The sequence below is a fragment of the Monomorium pharaonis genome, chromosome 7, assembly GCF_013373865.1.
Source record: "Monomorium pharaonis isolate MP-MQ-018 chromosome 7, ASM1337386v2, whole genome shotgun sequence".
Lineage (NCBI taxonomy): Eukaryota > Metazoa > Arthropoda > Insecta > Hymenoptera > Formicidae > Monomorium > Monomorium pharaonis.
The window spans coordinates 10,804,602-10,826,858 of record NC_050473.1 but is presented as its reverse complement, the minus strand read 5'-3'; the positions used below and the strand labels follow the sequence as shown (position 1 = coordinate 10,826,858).

The 22,257-nt window shown below is 41.0% G+C and overlaps 1 protein-coding gene and 2 non-coding genes across 3 annotated transcripts in view; all 3 read right to left on the bottom strand.

Moving 5' to 3' along the window:
- Positions 1–1,006: 1,006 nt before the first annotated feature.
- LOC105837431 (mucin-5AC) overlaps positions 1,007–22,257 on the bottom strand; it is a 39,228-nt gene continuing 17,977 nt past the window's right edge. Inside the window, 8 exon segments of the mRNA XM_036289359.1 lie at positions 1,007–3,265; positions 3,935–4,298; positions 4,300–8,325; positions 8,667–8,782; positions 9,982–10,029; positions 10,152–10,284; positions 12,167–12,207; positions 15,650–15,702. Coding sequence (XP_036145252.1) covers positions 2,982–3,265; positions 3,935–4,298; positions 4,300–8,325; positions 8,667–8,782; positions 9,982–10,029; positions 10,152–10,284; positions 12,167–12,207; positions 15,650–15,677 — 5,040 coding nt within the window. The 5' untranslated portion in view covers positions 15,678–15,702 and the 3' untranslated portion in view covers positions 1,007–2,981.
- On the bottom strand, positions 17,314–17,386 carry Trnaf-gaa. The gene has a single exon. It is a non-coding gene; the product is annotated as a tRNA-Phe (tRNA).
- Trnaf-gaa lies at positions 17,477–17,549 on the bottom strand. Its single transcript has one exon. It is a non-coding gene; the product is annotated as a tRNA-Phe (tRNA).

Genomic DNA, 22,257 nt, shown 5'->3' with positions numbered 1-22,257 from the left:
GGCCTACAACCCGAGTGCGAGTCTTCGGTACGATCGCTTCTTTATTAGCGTTTTCTTCATTAGGTCGATTGAAATTATATGCATATTCTCTCAAGCGTTTTATAACGCGTTACAAAAATCATCGCCGCTATTCTTTTACGATGCCGTTAAATACATATCTATCAAATTGCGAAATACGCGTAATTCAGTTGTTAAATTGAGGCATTCGAGGCCCCATACTCTCGTATGGACTGCGAAATCCCCAAAAATGTACAAACCGTGCATGTATGCGTACAAATCACCGGATGTCAGAATATATACGCAATATAGAAGACAAAAAGGAAGCCCTTCCCTCCCCCTCCCCCCGAAGTTTTTTGGATGTTTGCGCAACCGTTGGACGACCGTGGTCATTTCCCCGTGCCCGTTCTTCCGAGGACCCGTCGCAAAAACATTAATGACGCTCATTAATCTGCGTGAGTTATTAACATGTTGCCGCGCTGACGTCCGCAGCGATCCACAAATGTCAAGAGTAAATTACTTTTTTAAAGATTTATAATTCGCGTTCTACTTTTCATGGTAATGACACTTTTCTTTTCAACAGTTAACTTTTCATGGCGAATTATTCGCTAAAAATATCAAAGCCCTTTACAAATAAAAAATATTGTATAATATTGTATAAATTTACTTATTGTATTCATTATTAATTTAATAATATAATATTACTTACTTCATATATAAATGATTCGCAAGTAACACAAAATATTTAATCACAGTAAAACTAAAATATTAAATCTTGTATATACGTTTTTAAAGTACCGTTCAAATAAGACAAATTAAATATATAATAAATTATTTGAAATGTATTAACATAATAAATGTAACATATGCATGTGTTAATAATGTTACTAATAAACTATCATACTCGTACATACCCGAATAGTATTTTAGCATAAAAGACATTAATAAGAAAATTAAAAACCACTTATGAAAGTATTATAAGGAACGCACATGACAGATAGAACACATATAAACAAAGCCCTGTATATATTTATTCACATACTGTACAAAGATATATTACATAAAGTCGATACACAACTACACGCTAAGTCGCGTACTTAAATAATGACCTAGAAACCCCATTTGGACGTTTCGGGATCGTAAACGGAAGCGCATCGCCGACCTCGAAACTGCCCAAACGAAAGAGAACGTTACCAACACCGTAATTTCAAGATATAAGTAACTTACTGTTAACCGTAGGTACGTAGGAATCGCAACACAGCGAAGGCGAATAAATAATTTCACGTGATCCGCCGGGGAAAACTGGGCGGATCTCTTCTAGGGAGTCTTTTTTGTAATACTGAATAGTTCGACGATCAGTTTCAGCCTGGATGGAAATTCCGTCGAATATCAATTCAAAATGCTGCTGCCGGCAGAAATTAATATCGCTTGAGAATTTCAAAAGAGGACAAAAAGTGGCCTCGTTGAGGGAGGATACGCGAGGAAAGAGTTGAAATTATGTCACGTATATAGGAGTCCGACCGGTACGGATAAACATAAGCGTACATGGTGCAATTCACCACGTGCCATCACATTCCGCCAATTTCGCGTGCAATTCAACAAGAAAACGAGTTGCAATTTGACGATGTACCTGACAATATTACAAGAGGCGCGAACGCGAAACGTTTCAAAATGTTTACCCCCTTTTTACGTTGACATGCAGGACAATCACTGTTTTACACATATGTACGAATACATATACTAGAAATTGAAAAAAAAAATGTAATAAAGAAGATTTCTCATATCTTCTACATCTGCAATGAAAATGTGCTTCTTATTTCACGTAGTCATATACGTCTATACATTTAGTAGATTAAAGTCCTTCGAATCAAAATTGTTTTCCAATAAAGCCAATTCTTTTTCTAAACACAGATACTACGGACATGTGGACAATACTTCGATGGTTATGCAATGTAACTACACGACAGCCAGTTAAGGATATTACCTATAAAATTATATAAGGAAGAAACATTTAGAGAAACTTTGTTGTTATATCATTGCATGATAAACATAAGTAAAACGTACAAAATTACCTTGCTTAATATGTGCAAACTTCTTTGATTATAGAGAGAGAGAGAGAGAGAAAGAGAGAGTAAAGTTGAGTGTAGACGTTCACGCAAAGTCGTTGAACGGGAGGGACGAAGTATGGCAGGCGTTTTTTTTTTTCTTCAAGTAATAGTTGCCGATGTTTCGAGGCGATCGATGTTTTATTCTTAATAAAAAGGACGGCGAGCAATACATAATCTTAACGTCGGACTACAGCCGGTTAATTACTATATCGCGATCTTGTCGATCGATGATCGATCGGGACTCCGCATATTAACCGACACGAGTTACGCACGGTCGCGGGTATCAAGCAGTCACGGCTCGGATTTACATTTCCGAGAAATCGATTATTCGCGACATGCTTAATATCCGCGAGCGCAGGTGTCAATCTCGGCCCTAAGTTAAATCGAACTTCTCAGCAGTCAAGTTATCGAGTCGAGTTCGAAGATACCGATTCTTGACTAACTTTTCGACTACTGCGTGTAAGTACAGCAGTAATAGCATTGCAGTAAAGTTTAATAATGCAAGGATTCTTGAATCAATAATAACTAAATATTATTCTCCAAAATGTTATTCTGACTTCTGACAAAATATACGATATTCGACAAGAGGTACAATGCACCATGTCTCTCCCAAGGAAACGGTCGTACAGCAGATTCCTGTTTGTTCGTGGACATCGATTCATGGGCCGAGATCAAAACCGATTCACCGTTCGGAGCTTGAACCCTCGAATTTAAGCAAAAGCGGAGTGATGGGCGACACGGTGATGAGTGTGACAGCAACGATCTACTCCGACGTATCGACAGATGGACGTCTTCTGATACTCGAACGAGACGTCTTCATCCCGCGAGTCTTCCGACGCGCGCGTAGTTCCGATCGGTCGTCGATTATGCGGCTTCTCAGCCCCACTTAGCGGCTATCGTGTAGAGTGACCTGAGGAGCTCGAGGGCCCGGCTGTCAGAAGCGGTGGCCTCGTTCTCCGACAAGGAATTATTTGTTTCCGAGACAGCGTCGTCCGATCTTCTGGCAATGACGCTGGCACTCTCGGTGGTCGTTCGGAATTTTCGTCCTGTCCTACTGCGGAACGTAGTGATGGATGGCGTAAACGGCGTGGGTCTCACAGACGACGCTCGAGGAGTCCTCATCGTCGTGGAACGCGACGAAGCAGTTGCTCGTGGTTTAGCTATAAAATATAAAGATAGTTAATGCGTTGTCTAACAAATAGTAAAGCATGAGCTAAGTAAATAAATAATTATTATATATTATGAAAATAATAATGTTATATAAATTAACAATGCAAGATTGATATTAAAATTACATTCTGATATCATTCTTCAAAATAAGTTTTTATTTCTCTTCATAGATATCTCTTATTTTTATAATGCTACATCGCGCACATTATATAAAAACTGTTCACGAAATTAACTTTATTTTGCTAATAATATCCATTCATAAATAAGATAAAAATCGTGTGACTGATTACATCTCGGAATGATTGCAACTACTATATATATATATATATATATATATATATATATATATATATATATATATACGATTAAAATTACCTACAATAATAAATACTGTATTCGCTATTGTTAATATTCTGTATTTGTACAAATAAAATTCTTATTGCTTTAAAGATATTTTAAGATAACTAGAGTATATATATATTAATTTATATATATATATATATATATATAATTTTAAATATCTAAATTAATATATATATACTTTATATATATAGTATATATATATATATATATATATATATATATATATATATTAATTTAGATATTTAAAATATTAAAAAAAATACTTTAAATATTAATAAATGTAGAGCAATACGTACAAAGATTAGAAAGGTTAAGCCTGTTGATGCCGGCGATAATTTCTCGCGATTCCTCTGAGTTGAACTCATTGACGGGCATCCTCAGAAGAGCATCCAACAGTTGCTCCTTCTCTTGCTCCATCGTCTTATCTTTGGGCCCGTTGCAATGCTTTATTAGCAATAGTACTAATTGTCTTACCGTCGCGTTGTTGTCTGCCTGTTTCATTACTCGCATCAGCGTGTTCGAGCTCGTCTCATTCAACTTGCCAAACATCTCGTGCGCCGTGATTACTTCGCTCTCAGAGGCGTTCAATGCGTTGCCCGCCACGAATGGTAACAACGTGGATGCCAGATGGTCCCGGGAGATGCCATTGGTCGACGTCACCTGAGGAGGTAATCGTGGTCGTTATACTGGATCGCGTTGTGATGATCGGAGTCGGCGTCGCCGTGTTTTCCGCGGTATGCGTCGTCGGCAGTAGGGTAAACGTTACTGGCGGATCGTTATCGCTCGTCGCCCATTGCCAAGGACTCGGCGTGCTGGTGGTACGCGGTTCCGTTGTCAGGTCGAGATCTATAGTGGACAACGTCGGCGGTCTCGTAGTGCTAGCCGCCGCTGTGGATTCGGATTTTTCGTTAATAGTGTTACCGATCGTGTCGGGCAATTGAGTGACACCGACGTTTGACTCTAGACCGTGATTAATGTGTCGAGGGTCTACAAACACCGTTGTCTCCCAGAGCTGAGTGACCATGGGCGAGGAAGTCCAGTGATCGTTGTTCAACAGGTTCGAGTATCTCGTGGTCGGCGCGTCAACCGGTCCGTTAGGAGTTGCGCGAACAACAGTAGCGGTATATGGAGTGACGTCGCTGACGGTTGCAGTGACAGGATTTAGTGTTTCGACGTCATCCCGAATTGTCGTTGCCGCCGTTGTTGTCACGGGCTTGCGTGTGCCTTCTACACGATTGCTTTCCAACTTGTAACTGTTTCTGTACTTCGCGTACGAACTGCGAGCTGTGGCGAGAGATTCTGACGGTGCGGTCGTTGTCTCATCGTAATAACGTATCCTGAAGGGCTGAACGGTGCTGCTGGCGGTCTTGTAGGAGGATTTGCTTCTCGGCAAAGGAGTCGTTGAGCGCACTTGATTCGGCAGGATGCTGTTCGACACCTCGAAACTCTTGACATTACCGTAGTGTTGATGATAATGAGGCGGTGTCAGATCTTGAACGGGTGTATCGGCAGCTGAGCCTCTACCCCAGCTGGGTAAGGTCGTTCCTACTCCAGAATTCTGGAACGACGCGACCGTCGACGACGCCACGTAATTGCTTATAGGCGTAGCGCCGGTCGGTTTGACATTTTTACCATAAGGCTGGAAGGTCCCCGCCGTGTTATTATGAAAGCCACCAATCTTATTTCGATTTGCGTCCTCGTCCAATGGAAAATAATTATCATAGACCGGTGAGAGATCGGTCGAATCTCTCGTATCGCCATCGTAATTTTGAATATCGTTCGTAGTAGTAGTGAAAGCGCGATTCACTTCAAAGGCGAATGTATTACCACCCTGCGTTGACGATTCGACGTAATCTCCTGGATCATATGACGAACCACTGGGCGGTAACAGCGTCGTGCTCGGATAGTAAATTGGCCTGCGCGTCTGGCTCTCTAAGGTCGTGTAATATTCATCATATGGCGTCGTATAGTAAGTCGAATACGATCTATCGGTGGTGGCAGGAGGTTGTAAGGTAGTGGGGAATGTAGTGGATGGTTTGCGCTTTCTGGTAACGTCAGTATCGTCCGAAAAATCCAGAACCTCATCCTTCTCCTTGGTCACGGATGCGTACTCTTCCGCGGTGGTCGGATACAGCGTCGTAATTTCGAACTGACCGTTATCGGTGGTTGTTGCCGGTGGTTGCGTGGGCCTGATTTCCGTAAGTACCTTCTTGAAAGTGTCCGGATCTTGCAGGTACGCCGATAGAGCATGAGTGAAGACCTGGGCAAGTTCGCGCAGCTTAGTATTATTCGATCTTTTCGCGCCGTTGACAGGACCCTCGCTCTGTTCGATCTCTAGATCATCGTCTACCTCGCCGCCAACGTTATCGGCCTCCGACGTGAATTCGGTCATCGTGGTATTTCCCTCGAGTGCGTTGTTTAAATTGAACAACTCGATGTACGAGGAGATGGTGTGCTGGGTGAGAATGCTAGTCGGTAAATCAACGGACACATTATGTAAATGACTCCCTTCACTACCCTCGGCTTCCTCGACACTTGCAATAGATTCGACGGTCTCGTTAAAATTGAGATTGTCGCCGGCTGTGGCAAAGTACAGAGCTAATGAGTGCAAAGTGGACGGACCAGGCGCGGAAGGTCCGTTACGATTATTTCCGTCCTTTGCACCGATCTCGCTTAGACTTTCCACGTTATTTTCTAAACCTTGAAGAGAATGTAACATGCTGAGAGCATGTTCTCGTTCGGCGTACGGTCTGTCCTCGAAAGTCGTTGATGGTTTACTGCTAGGTTCGGGTAAATAGGTCGCTCTGCCCTTAGGCTTGCTCGTTACCGAAGGCGATTTCACCTTAGGTATCAGATTGTTCGCCGCTACGCGATAATTTGAAGTACTATAAGTCGGCACGGTAGTCAACGGTTTCGGTGTCGGAGTAGTGGTCATCGTGGAGTAAACGTAGTTTTTAGTGAAAGGAATATATGGGCCCAAAGTGGACAGCACTTTCCCCTGTTTGTAGGTAAAGCTTGTGTCGTAAGGGCTCAAGGTCTTGCTAGTACTACTTTGCTGCTGATAAGCGTTGGTGCTTATCCATGGCTTCTCGGTCGAGCTGATCGAATTCTGCTGGAAGCTTTGCAAGGTCGCACGCCAGGGATCCACTGTTGTGTCCTTGCTCTCGATATTACTCGCGATACTGTTTTCGTTTTGATAATTGGCATGGCTCTGTCCACGAGGATCTTCGTAAAGTGGCGTCGACGAAGAAAACGCGTCCTGACTGGCAGTTGAAGTGACGTTAACAACGTTGTGCCGATAACTCTCTGTATTCACGTACGGACGCGTGGTCGCGAAAGAGGTACCGATGTCTCTCTGTTCGGTCACCCTGTTATCGACGTACTGCTGATTTTGATAATTCGCGGGGGCCGGGGGCACTCTCCCTATCGCCGGAGGAGTTCGTAGATCGTTATACGTAGTAGAGTACTCGTCGGAAGAAGCCAATGTCACGGTCGCAGTTTCAGCATTAAAGTAAGTGGTTTCTGGAATCTCGCCTTGCTTGTATTGGGTAGTGCTGTAGTAAGATGTCTCGGTGGTCGGCGTGTACTGCAACGTTGTCTCATAAGGTGGCAATGTTGTTGTTCTAGGCTTATAGATAGGGGCGTACGTGGGTCCGGGATACGGCGGGGCGCCCGTCTTCGGCGTGAAGGACACCGTCTCGCTCTCCTCGTTCTTCCGCGGCGTCGAGGTGGTCGTCTCACGACCGCGGTAGTCAGCCGTGGTATGATCTCGATAATCGTACGAGTGATAATAATACTGTCGACCGTTATCAGATTTTCCCGAGTTGAAGCGATTTCCCCGGTTGGACACGAACGCGGCGCTTTCCGCCGCTTGCTGATATTCCCTCGGAGGCGCAGCGGTTGTAGTTCTGAAGGTCGTTGTCTCCATGTACGTTGGCGTAGCTTTTTGTGACTGGTTAGAACCAAACAAATTGTTTCGCGTCGAGGTTCGCAATTTCGGATTATTAAATGCCGACTTCTCGTTGTTGCGTGGCGGCGTATTCTGATTAGACTGATAATGATCCTGCGCGTTGTTTTGATAATTTTGCCGGCTGTCTTGGAACTTTTTGCTGTGCTCGTAATTGTACTTGCCGCTCTGCGTGTCTAACTGATTTCTCTGTCTGCTGGCCGTCTGATAATTCGATCCGCCATCATGATATTGTCGCTGTTTCGACGGTTGCTCGTAGTTCTCGGGCGTTTGGCTAGTTTTCTCGTTAGTTCGTAACGCGTTCGCGTTGTTATCCTGGAAATAACGACCGGAACCACGACCGTTCTCGAAAACGTTGTTCGGTCCAAAGTGTTGATTGGACTTTGGCTCGTTCTGTCTTTCCGGAATCTGATTCTGCTTGACGGCAGACTGGCCATACGGATTTGTTCTGCCATTTTGTCTGCCATCATAGTCAACGTTCTCATAGTAATCCGTGTTACCTTGTTGCTCCGCGCGATGATACTCGGACTTCATCTTCCTCGTCTCCGCACGTCTCTTCTCTTCCTCCGCCAATTGCTCGGCACTCTGCTCGTACAACTCCGTGGACTTGCTGCAGTCCACTTTAAACCACCAGTCGCATATAAGTTGCGACTGTTGGAAAATAGTGCCGTTGGGACACAGGAACGAGATCTTACGTCCATTGTCGCAGATGTGGAATACCTGAAATTACATTCGGTTTTGGTGACAAGTGCTTCATTAACTGAGAAGTCTCTAGAAACGTTACAAGTGCCATTATAAATATAATTTTAAAGACAATTTTTTTGTGCATAATTATATTAAACTAAAGGTTTATAATAAAAATTTGTTTTCAGAAAGAACTTATTTTATTCTTATTTTATTTTGACTCCCCAAATTTTTTCACTTGACATTTATATTTATATTTCTTACGAATAGTCTGTAATGTCCAAATTTCGGTAATCCGTAATTGACAATCGCCGGATTGAATATCAATCCGCGTGACTTTCATTTGAACCGTACGACGTAATATCGATATCACCTACTTGGCAATTTGTCTCTAAGTCTGCGTAATATCCCCCTCTCAGACCGCGACAGCTGAATGAAGTGGCTGGAATCGACGTGAGAGCTGGATAATCCAACCCGGGCTGTCCCGTCACGCCTAAGTACAAAGTGGAGTATTATTAAATTTTATAACGCTTGTTACATCAACGCGGCATTCATCTCGACGTTCATCTCGCATTTTTCGCAGCCGTGCTTCTAAAATATATCAGCAACATAGTCTCTTGCAGCTTTCGCGAATCATGCGTACCATCGATTATTTTCGTGCATAAAGAACTCCGGGCGAATCGACAGCTATCGAGTGCTAGCGACAAAGATTGTATCGATCCCCCGTCATATCGCTTCGTGCGCAAGCATAATAAACGAGCGATGGGAGATCGTCTGTCGATAGGGCGCATAACGCGTCGTATTTCGAAAATTTAATTACCGGAACGTAACAATGCAATTACGTCACGTTTAGAGAAATAGCAGATGGGCCGGCACTGCCGTAGAAAGTCTGTCACTTCAGTGGAAAGTCACGAAGCGCCGGCGCACAATCATTGTAAACCGAAAAATTGCACCTCGTGGGAAAGCAGAAACGCAGTCCGATCGCCCCGAGATAGTCGCACGCACTCAATGACTTTCGCTTACATAGCCCCTTATGTAATATCAGACGCTTCGGTAAGAACAGTTAGCGAAGCGACACATACAGCGACATCGGATGCTCTTATTTTCGTTTTTACGAGTAATATATCGTGATGTACGCGGGTGCTCCAAATTTACCGAAGAAGCTTCCGGTAAATATTTGCACAAATGCACATCTTGCAGAAGTGCATTTGTACGACTGCACGCTTATGTCTACACGCGAAAGACAAATATACATACATGTACAATGCAAATATATACATGGGAAAAGATAATACGCGAAGCGCCAGGGAGTGAAAAGTTGGAATATGCGAATATTATTTTTATGCCCGGCGACAAAAAAAAAACACGAGCAAAGGAAATATTTATTCATAACTTTTTTCCCCGTTATTTATGATTGTCATTGTCCTAGCCGTCTACGATTTTATTCAAAACCTTTGGGATTAATAAAGCAATTAATAAACATTGTATAGAAGCAAGAAATGGAACAGGCAGCAATTTTCCAGGAATGCCAACATTCTTTAAACGATAATGTTACATAAACAGTTTCTATCAAAGGATTTAAACGCGATGTTAAGCAGTTTATTCTGCGATAATAAAAGAATGAGTCGAATAAGGACAGCTACATAAAGGAAATGCAGCATGCACTGAGAAAAACTCTTTAAGTAATAGTACCCGCTCCTTTGAGCCACTCCTTGAGGAGGTCCTCGTTACCGAAGAAGACTGGCAATAGAAGAAAAAGCGTGTCGCTTTAGTCAGGTTGGAAAAGAAAAAGAGATTAGCGATGTAGTCACGAGGTTAGTAGGACAGTTCTGTGAGAGAACCTTGGTAAACTTGGTACTCGCCGTTCTTTTCGGGCGCCAGCCTTTTCACGATTTTCTTCAGCGCTTCGACGTCTTCCTCGGATGCCTCGAGACTCGACAGGTCCAATTCCGTGAGGAACTCTGGCAGTCTCGCATGCTCGACATCTCGCGATGCCTGCAACGTAATACGCTTTCAGAATATAGAACTACTTCCAGAAAAGCGCTCGCGCGCGACGGCGAGTTTCTGCAAGTCCCTCTCGAGAAGAAGGTACGCTACCCTCAACTACTCTCTCGTACTGAAGCCAGCTTGCTCTTGCTCGATTACTTTTTCGCCGATGCTCTCTTGCATCCTGAGAGACGTTATCTCGTAATCCATTTATTTAAAATTACAGTTAATAGTGATAACGTTAACGCGGGACGGTTTGGGGGAAAAACCGTGCAATATTTTTCGCTTCGAGTTAATTGAGAACTGAATGCAAAACCGAGTGGTTCAATTCAATCCGATATATCTGCGATATATTTTTTCCCCGAACGACGCAATCGGAATTCGCAAAAGAAGAAAAAAACAAATTTCGAAATTCACAGCTCTCATAAGCTATATTACCAAGAAATATTGCCTGTTAAAAAAGTAACGCCTCAATTTGCCGTGAAATTTTCCGTTTCTCTCTTTATATGCGTCATACGTGAAGTGTAGATAATTAGGGAAATCAATTTATGCATTCGTACGCTCGAACGAGCGCGGCGAGTGCATTAAACGCTATTGATTTTGCGTGCGCGGGACGATACGACGCACACACAAAATGCGAAGCGCGCGCTCGCCGACGCTACGTTATCCGCGTGCACACGATGAAATTCGATACTGCAACTCGCATCCCACCGGGCACAACGAAAGTTTGATTAAATTTCGCTGCAACGGACGCGCGCGCGCGCGCGCGGGATGAGAAGGGAGAAGGGGAGGAATGAGGCCCGTCGCCGTTATCTACACCTACGTCGCGTAAATCACGGTTAACCGGTAAACGGTGCAGTGCGAGTATTGACCATTGTGTCGGCATTGATTAGCCGGCGCGACTTCAAAACGCGACGCGGGAGCGCATCGTAATTTCACCCGAGCGATTTTTCACGGTACACACCGCGGTAAGAAATTTGCGGGCGAGCGCGCGCGGAACTCGTGACTCCGTAATTAGATCTCGCGCTTCCCGTAAATTAAAATCCGCGTTACATCTGCGGGGATGAGAAAAGAGAACGTAACGTAACGTAACGTAACGTAACGTAACGTAACGTTTTCCACGCTCGCGGTTGGAAATTTCGCCCCGCGTGCGAAGCGCGCGCGCTTTACCTCTTCCGAATCGATCGCTCGCGAACCGTAAATCGTCGCAATAACCGTCACGCGTACCACCGTTGCCGTCCGTACGGAATTCTACGGAAAGTTAAATTGCATCGCTTGAAATAAGGGCCGCGGGGACTTTAATTACTTAGCCGCTAATTAACTTTGGCATCTAAAGCGTCGCCTGATTGGAGCCGCGTGCTCGGTCTTGAGATTAACGCCATTTGAATATTTACGAGAGCGTCTCGTTCGGTCACTTATATACTTCCACAGAATTAAGAAAATCCTCCGATAAATACAACAAAATGTTTCCAAACTACCCCGAGACTCGTGCCTCGCGTCCGGCGAGTCCACCGAAAAGGATAATTCGTGAATACAAAGACCGCGTCATCGTCCGTGTCGCAACTTTGCGAAGGAAAGTCCGGGAACTTAATATTAAACTTAGAGAATCGCGGAGAGATCGTAGAGAAATTATCACTGCGTGATAAATTAAATAACATTTTTTATGGAATTAAGAAAGGCATTGAAAGTTACAGACCCAAAAGCTAGTTACGAAATTAATTTCAGATTCAATTTCAGATTTAACTCCAGATTAACTTCAGTTTCAATCAAATTCAAGAGAGAGAGAGAGAGAGAGAGAGAGAGAGAGACATCTTACATGTGACGGAAATCTATACAACTATTCTTATTCCTAATACTTTGTACAAATAAAACGGGAAGGATTCACACTCACCCCTGTCTCGCAGCGTCCAGGCGTGTAAGTAGCAGCGATACCTGAAAGTTGGAAGCGGGGATTAGAGCGGGGATTAAATAATCATGTGTCTCGTTCTCTATAGGGAATTAGGTCAGCGAGGCGCGGTCGCCTAATCCGAATGTTCTATAGTCGTTCCATGGCATTTGACATATTTGTGTAGCTGCTTTCGCGCTGCAACGCGACGTTGTGAAAATATGCGAGCGCCAGTAACCCGTCCAGGCTGTTTTCGCTGTTGAATAAAGAAGCTTTATCAAAGCATACCAGCAGAATCGCACACGGTCGATGCGCCCGTATAATCTCGTGGGTATTATGATAGAACTGTAGTACACGTCGAGATTGTTTTTTCTCACTGCCGTTCACCACATAGGTAAATCATTCGCGGTAGGACCATATCCGTATGGGGAATATTACACCGTCCTTGTCAAATTCCACTCTTGAGTAATTTTATTTTGTTCCCCAAAAGGCAAACGTTTTATATACTCGATAGCGAGGGACGTTGGAATTTTTGTTTCCAAACTGAGTACGTGTTGGAGTACCGACATAATAAAAACACTAACGTGTAGGATAAAGTAAAAATACAAAAAATAAATCTGGAAAGTATAAAGAGAGAATAAAAAGTTTATATAACTGCCGACATCGTAACGCCTTTTTCAATATTTCAATAGTAAAAATATAATAAAAGTATTGAAATATTTTTGTTTTAAATGTTTCAGATAACACTTAGGGATCTGGAAAATTCTTCGTTGCTGTTAAGAATGTAAAACAGATACTTAGTAGAGAAACTGTTCGACCTGAAAGACTTCAATCGTAATATTCGATTTTCTTTTATCAAATTAATTGAAAATTTAACCTACAATAAAGTTTCGAAATAAAATTTTGATCGCACGCTTCTGAAAATTATCATAAGTACAAAGACTTACTTTCGATCTCGAAGAGCTGTGGGCAAATTCAACAAAGAACTCATCGCTGGGAGAAAGCGCGTGATACCTATGACACGTTACATAAGCGTAAAAACTGGAGTCAGAGGTCGATGGGCTATCGTCACTTTATTATTTGCATGTTGTTCCGTGTATCAATATTAGAAGTTCGCACGGTATTTAATATGGCAGATGATAACTAAGCGCAGTGTCTGTGTATTTTGCTGTCAAAAGCGTTGGGTTGGAAATAAGCTGTTTGAACGTCCCACAGAAATATCTCTCATCTCGTGAGTAAAGAGCAATTTTTCCGGACAGGGAATTAATAATAGTCTGACTATCGATCTTGGCGGTGTTTCAAACACTGCGATATCCCGAGGATGAAACTTAATCGCGCTGAATATAAACCCGTACGGGACACGATTGGAAAATCGAGAAAGCGAAAGAGAGACGCGACAAAGTAATAAAGATGGATAAAAAGTGATACGGACGCGGAGTCGTAACTTGCCCCTGCAAAATTCTTTACGAGATCGTGAAAAACGTGCAAAGTTTCACGAAGGTAAGCGACGAACTTTCATGGCGATGAAAAATTTTCCGCGCATACTTGCACTAAGTCTCGGATATCGAATCGCGCGTTTCCAACAAAGTAGTCCTGAACTTTTCTACTTCGCTACGTTAAGAGGTTTCTCAAATGTTATTCAGTGGTCCTTACAGTTAATATAATATATCTCTCTATTTTGTGATAAATTACCGTGTAAACAAGCTCGAGACAGTAACACGACGCATGACATTTGTCAATCTTAATCGGAAATACGACAAAATTCGTTAGATTTAATATTCATTCCTTTGTTATCATAAATTATTTTTCATTTTTGTATTCTTTCCTTTAAATGAAAATTGTTTACTTATCATTGCCTGTAATTACCTGACATTATTTTTTAAAAAATTATTAGTTATCTACGGAGATAAAATTAAATTTCTGCCCGCGTCGTATAAAATAAGTTAAGATTAAAATCTGTCTTTAAAATATTAATAAACGATCGACAGGTAGGCATCTATCACCGTAAAAAATATTTTATTTACGTAAATATATATTTTATATTCCTAACAACGCGTTAGAAAAGATATTTAATCGCGAAAATAGAGCTTATTAATAAATATAAGTCAGTTATTATTTACGCGAATTTTCCGCGAAAGGTGACTTAAGTATGCCGTTTCTCTAGAGGTATGCGAATTCCGCGGAAAGGAAAATAAAATTTCCATATTTCTGCGATAAGAGGCAACGACAAGCGCGGTGACAAATGCCGCGTGAGTGGTCGGTGAGTCAACAACATCGATCTTCTTGTACCGCAGATTGTGCCGTGCTCCCCGACGCAGAGAAGAGAAGCGCGAGTAAAACGGCCATAAATCCCGGGCCGAGCGAATCCTACGTCGGATTCACCTTCGCCGCGGAAGCGAATCCTTGACTTTATCCGCGCGCAACAGGATGCCACGGCGCTCCCACGCTGCAAGAGATATAGCCGATACACGATTGGTTTGTAATTATCGGCCGGCAGCGCGGATGAGCAGCGGCGATAAGGGAGAAATAATAAATAAAAATATTGAGTAATCCCGCGCGACGGCGCGGTGGAGATTAATCGTATGTCCACCGCTGATGGCCATTAAGATGGCGCACCAGCGAGATGCCGTTTCGCCGATTGTATTCCCGTATTCCCATCGATCCTCTAAATGCCAAACCGTGGAAGATAAAGAACGACAAAAAGAGAACGACGCGTGCAAGCTCAAAAGGAGGAATTTCTATTCCGAATCCTATTCATCGCGAGTGAATTGATTCGTCGAAGAGCGGTGCTCCCACAAATCGCGAGGGACACGGCTGTGAAATATACTTGTTTTATTGATGAAGTTTTTTCACTTGCTGCCTTCACCAAGCATCAATACGAACGTCACCCTTTCCGCTAAATAATCCGGATATTTATGTAGATATATCGAAAATTTATGAGGGAAAAATTGTTACGTTTAGAAACTTATTTTTTGTTGCAATTTTCCGTAATTTCTTGTAATTAAACTTATTACGGTGCTATTAGTAGCAGCAAAAAATGTAGGAACTTCTTTATCATTATGTAATTAATATCTAATAATAACAGTGATAATAATATTATATAATAAAAGTAAGAATTCTCCTACATTTTAATATTATGCTTTCTCTCATTGCTATATTCCGTCCTTAGAAATAAATGTTGCAATTTTTTTAAATACACGGAGAGAATTTTCTCTTAAAATTTACCTTCAAAATTTGATAATTGTAGGATAATGTGTGAGCTCGAGAAATTTTAGTATACATTTTAGTAAAATTTACTATACTTTTAGTAAATTTTACTATATTTATAAATTTTACTGAACAGCATAATAAAATTCCTCGAGATCACACATTATCCCACAATTACCACATTTTGAGGGTAAATTTTAAGAGGAAATTCTCTCCGCGTAACATCGATTTATCAAAAACATGCCTGTGATAATTAAAAATAGAAATTTGAACTATACTTACACAGAAGCGGAACTACGAGGCGTAACATGTTTGGTAGATCGTCAGCCACGACTCTGCAAACAAGAAATAATTAATAAGCGCATTATAACTATAATATTGGTTGTTAAATAATAATTACCTTCATTCTCAAACATTTCAGAAATTAATACGATAATGAGGAACGAGATAAATGTCTCATAGATGTACGAATTATCAGTGTAGAAATGTCGGTTATTGAATTTCCCTGTGGAACAGACGAAATGTAAAGCGGAACGGAAATGAAGATAGCGCATCGATGCGTAGGAGAGCTTCATGAAGCATATATGCTCTCGAAGCAGAAATCTAATTAAGAGATAATTGTTCCAGAAGCGCACCACATTTCGGAATCCCACAGGCAGCAATATCGGTCGATGAGGTAATAAGCGTAGATAAGAGAAGGCAGTCGCGTCGCTGAAATTTCAGGAGGGAAAACGCGTGCGCGTAGGAAGTTGGGGGGGGGGGTTCACAGACGACAGATCGAACAGCCCGAATCTAGAACAAGCTCCGTATAATTAGTCGCGATAAATATGCAACGGCATTAGGCAATAATGGAGCGGCCGCTCTACGTTTGAATCGCGAAAATGACTGACGGACACACCTATCAGCATTTCGCAACACGCGAAATCAATTTTGACGCGCGATCATCTCGCAGATTATCTCGAATTTTTATATTTAATAAACTGTAATTTATTTGTGATTTGCGCATTTCGAAAGGAGGTATTTTCGATAAGTAGGTAGTATACCTAGGACTTCGACGTATTCGTCAGAAGAAAGTTATCATTCGAATAATTCGTGATGAACGAGGCGCGATGCCGATTTTGAAATTCTCTCTATAATAAATAATGCGTTAAACGCCAAAGGTTTAACACTAATATTTCTAACGTACAATGGATTGCGACATGTATAATGTGTTAGCCGTGTCAAATATCTTGCCTCACCACGAACAACCGTGCGATGAACGTACATAATTGCAATTTGTGCGTGTAATGCAGTTACGCCAAACATACGCGGACTTGCCGGTTTATGCTCAATGAACGGGTCGTTGAATCGTGAATTACGCTTGCTGACTTTTACATCGCGGGCCATTATTATCGATGTAAACGCGTCCTTACTCACGCGAGTGATACAATCGTAGCCTGGGGCTAGGTCGACGGTGAATAATCGAAAGAATTTCGATACGTACACGCAAATAGTTTAATAATAATCGTTATTTAAGGCTATATATATATATATATAATATTTATATATATATATAATATATAATTAATATTTTTAACCTTTGGTTTAATATATCTTTAATATTACGGTGTGTATATATATATATATATATATATATATATATATACACACACCGTAATATTAAAGATATATTAAACCAAAGGTTAAAAATATTAATTAAAAGATTAAAAATATTTATAATTATCTATTTCTTAATTCAATCTGTCGTGAATTTCTTTACGTTTCAACGACACACTTATATATTTATATATTATACAACATAATTATAAATTTTAAGAAAGATGTAATTTAACTCAAAATATTCGCTATATAAAATAAAACAAAATACTTTTAACTAAGAATTTCTTCTCACAAGAAAAGTAAAATTTGCAAATACACCTTTTTATTCGTTAAAAAAAAATTTACTTTGCCGAAACCCGGGATCGAACCAGGGACATTTAGATCTTCAGTCTAACGCTCTCCCAACTGAGCTATTTCGGCTTCTGTTCAGCTACCGCCTGAGAAGCAGTGATGTAACCGATTTGTCTCTTTATTCCTTATGAATTTTTCGCAAAGCAAAAAAAAAGGGATTGCCGAAACCCGGGATCGAACCAGGGACATTTAGATCTTCAGTCTAACGCTCTCCCAACTGAGCTATTTCGGCTTACGATTATGTCTTCTGACAATACTTATATAAAATTATGTCAATAATAATTCTTACATATAACCATTAACTTTACATTAGTCATTCCGCATTGAATGAAAGATAAGGCGAGAAAAGCCTTCACCTAATTGCCTTCAGCTTATCTCTGATGTTTACATTTCATTCACAAATTTTTTGAAAAATTAAAAGAAGGATCAATGTTAATTAATTCATTAAACTTAATGTTATATTAAAGAATGTAAAAAAAATTAATCAACAATTAATCTATTTAAGATAATATATAATAAAACGTTTTTCATTAGTACTTATTTTTATAATTAATTATCGAGTTCTTTTTTTATTACTCTTTTATTGTTACTTTTATATAAAATATCCCTTGATTATTTTGTAATTGCTTTTAAAATAAAAAGCACAATAATTTGTTGTTTTTATTAATTCTGATTTAAATTTTTGTTTTTAATTATCAATTTTTATTTAACTTTATGTCGAAAAATAAATCTTTAATAAAAACGATAACAAAATATCACAATGTTAATAATTTTAACAACGTGTTTAAAAAGAAATTAATATGTCAAAGTATTACAAAATTTCGACACATAAACGAAACACCTCGCGGAGTAAAGAGTCTTTCTTATTTATTTTCAAAATCGCACGCGGTCGCGCGGGTGGGAATCAATTTGCAGCCTATTAACATTCAAGAAATAGCTTCCGATTAATGCGGGATTACAGGAAATGTAAAATTATTCACAATAATTTTGCTTTCTTTCTCTCACCACAATCGCCACAATGGTTTGCCGCCTCCTATGGTTTTCGTTACGGAAAGATCTCGTAATTACCATGGAAACCGTCAGATGGGCATCTCATTTCCAATGCAATTTAAACAAAGTACAACGACACGATCACGACGAGTATCGTAATGACGCACTTTCACCGATCAAAAGTTAATCTTCTCTCTTTTGGTCCTTAACTAAACATCCATATCCATTTGGGGACGGGGTTTTTCGACGGAGTATCAATGGGCGCCGTTGAAATTCTGCGGAAATCGTAGCAAATTCCCTGGAAACCCCCTCCCCAAGAGGGAGACTCGGCGAGTTGCATTAGGGAACAAAAGAAAATTGAAGCGACGTGGGGCAACAACCGGTCAGACTCTACTCCAACTTGCCGTGCATAAAAATTCACGGGATTACAAATGGAGTGACCCTATAGAGACGCGTCCATGGAAAGAAGATACATAAGTTCTTAAAAATGATAATCTTTCTTTTTATATGTCGCAGATGTATGCGTTCCGTCTACTTACAACCGAGTTCACGTTCATGTGCAAATTTTGATATACATACGGAAATGCGGATCTACATTAATGCATCGCATCCTCGAAAGCAATTCAACAACCTTGTTACCATAATAAGAGCGTTTCCAAATGCATACATAAAATAATATAAAGTATCAAAAGCAGAAAAAGAAAACACTTCGTACTGCATTAATAATATCGACATACGTACTTTTTACTCTATTTAAATAGGGAATAAATATCACGTAGAATATACCATAGAACACATCGTAATGCTAACAACCTTAAGGCGAGATGTCATATACGTTTTAAACTACCCGCGGAGTCGTGTCAGCGTAACCGTTGCGGCTCTAGCGAGCGATATGATTTAGGATTACCGATAAACGTCCGCTGACGAAGTAACGCTCTGGCAACGTACCGAAAGTAACGTCGGACCGTTATCCAAGCCCGCGGCCTCGTAAAGTCGCGGTATCCGGTATACTTGGTGCACAGGCTGCGCGTATACGCGATCGAATACGTAACGCCGCGCCGGGGGATCTTCTTCCTAGGAAGAGGCGCGCGCGACATCGGAGCCAGTAGCAGAGCGCGCGCGAATGAAAGTTTTTACTTTCGTTCGGGGATATTAACGAGCCCGCGCGCGAGAGCATCGCGCGAGAAGATACGTACGACGCGAAGTCGTGCGGATGTGCCGCCGTTATAAAATCCGTTCCCCGGGCGCAAGATAGAAGGAAAAGCCGGGCATTCTTATATATGTGTATGTATATATATATATGTATTTCTTTCACGCGCGCTTTTAAGGCTTCCCCTTCAGCGAATGGATATATGGGGCGATTAATGGGCCGCTTGCGTGAAGGAAAGTGAGAAATGCACAAGTCGCTGAAGCCGCCGGCATTCGTGCGCGAGGGACTCAGCGCCGTCCATCATGTCGTCTTCGCGTTGTCTTCTTCACGTCGCTTACCGTGATTCTACTCGGTATACGCGTATTCTTGGTCACTATAATTAATTTCACACAAAGGTTATTATAGAATTGCAGATGGAACAATAAAATAAGGATTAAACTGGGAAACATCGAGAGAGCGGATTAAAATTAAGTTATTTATTGTTATTTTAGGAATTTATTATTAAATCCTATAATTATGAAAATTACTAGAAATAATGAAAAATTAAGGTAATAATTAAAATAATAAAGAATAATTTTTCATCTGTAATACAAATCGTTTATTTAAATTATTAATGTAACCGACGCTTCAAAAGTTGTAAGTTTAAATTATCGATTTTGAAAGACGTTGAACTTTCAGACGTTAATGCAATTAAGTTTTTCCCAGCGCGAATGCGTCACGACTTAAAAATTCGTTAGACAATTTCTAACTCCGCTGATGTTTTATTCGGATCGTTACATTATTCAATACCGTGGTGAACTCGCCGTTGCTTTATTAAAAAATTATAAGGCTCCGCCAATATTCCCCGCCCCGATACCGTCACGTAGCGATGAAATTGGCATAAAATTGCCACGTAAGCGGAAGAAACGTCGCAGTTATTGTCGACGACCAGTTGTTGACCTTTAAATATGAAAAGCCTGTAGTACGACGCTTCGCTCAACTTTCACCTTTTCGCGTTTAAACCGAGACGAGCTAGCTCGTGCGCGAGCGCAAGCATCCTTGAGAACGATCCTTGCCGTGAGCGAAAACGCTTTCGTGTTTTCCAGTTCGTGTCCCGACCGGCTAGACCGTGTTTCACCGAATAACTGAAATATCAACGTGAGATCATGACCACTTTGCGGGACTGCGAAGCGTCACACACACACGACGAACTCTGTCACGCGAACGCCTGTGTTTGCCATCCTGTGCGTTCATTCACCGGCGAATCGATAAAATGGCAGGATAAAAATCGCATAAAAAGTAGAAAGATCAAGTGGGATTCATTTGTAGCAATTGTAAAAGGGATGATTGACACGCTTGTGCGTTGATCAGCGTTTTGTTGGTGAACGAAACGAACTTACAACGTAATAGGATAAAATGCAATAAAGAGATAAAAAAAATAAATTATTGGTGATAACGCGCGATCCCGTTTGCGAACCTCCCTTCTAGCATCGCGCATGGCACGTGTAACTCATTAATTAAAATATCCGATAATTAAATAATAATATATGCAATTAACGAAAACTGATAATGATCGGTGATCACGTGATTGATTCCATCATTTCGACGACTAAATTATAGATGGAAACTAATTAACTAATTATTAATGAAACGCGAGCGAAATAAAAGAATGTCGAGATATTATACGCTAGATTATCTCATCAGCAATATTATATGAGGCATTACGCATTCATGCCTCTGCCTCTCGCGTTCATTGATACAAATACGCAATGGGACAAACTTCGAAATTACTGCTGTAACATATAAAGAGAAAAGCGCGAACATTTTAAAGTACGCTAAATGAAATGCGTAAATGACCGAACGCACGCACTCCCTGCAAAATACAAACTAACACATTTCACATTAGCATTTCATTTTGCATTTAATTATTTCTTTGTACTAAACTTTTCCAAATTGGACACGTACGTTAGGAATATTATTTTGCTTTGTGCGGCTCAAAAATATTTCTATATTGCTAAAAACATAGAAATTGTTTGGGATATTAATTTGCGAAGTATAATTTGCTTTATCGCTTCAGAAAATTAATCGGCTATCAAGGACGAGAACGTAATGTACGTTTAATGTAAATTAATCTCTTGCTTTATATCATTTTAGTACGATTTTAATAATACAATCCATTATTTTATTTGCTTTCTCGGAATTTAATATACAAATTTATTATCCGCGTAAAGTTACTTGTATTGCTACGGCACATTGTGCACGCGCTATTTGCGATTTTCCGAGGAGACGCGCAAAATCAGTGGAACATCGGAGTGAAATCAGCGCCGAGACACCCTGCGCCGCGTTTGGCGCAACCGCTTAATTCGAAATATTAAAGAATATCGACGGTACGTAATCTGCGGTAATCTCGCGTTGTCATGTCTCGATTAGCCGGGCAGACGATGGCTGAGATTTTCGCGAAGGCGAGGAGAGTCCATTTGTCGCAGTCACGACTGCGAGCGGGCCGTCATTAGGGGCGGTCTGGAATTTCGGATTATCCGCGAGCCGCCCGATTATTATTTTAATTCGCCCGTGACTCGCAATCGTTGCTGGCTCGTCGAATCGACGACGCCGTGCTTTCAGCGTATAAGCGCCACTAATTGCGTTACTCATTGCCGGCGACGTTTGGAACCGGTCGGCGTTAATCTCCGCAAATTCCAAGTTTCATACTGTGGGGAGAATTGTCTCCTATATATGTTCTACAGCCGTGACAATGGAGACACCGCACAATTGGCGTTAGAACACATTTTCCATGATATCGGGAATTAAACACCGGTCGAAA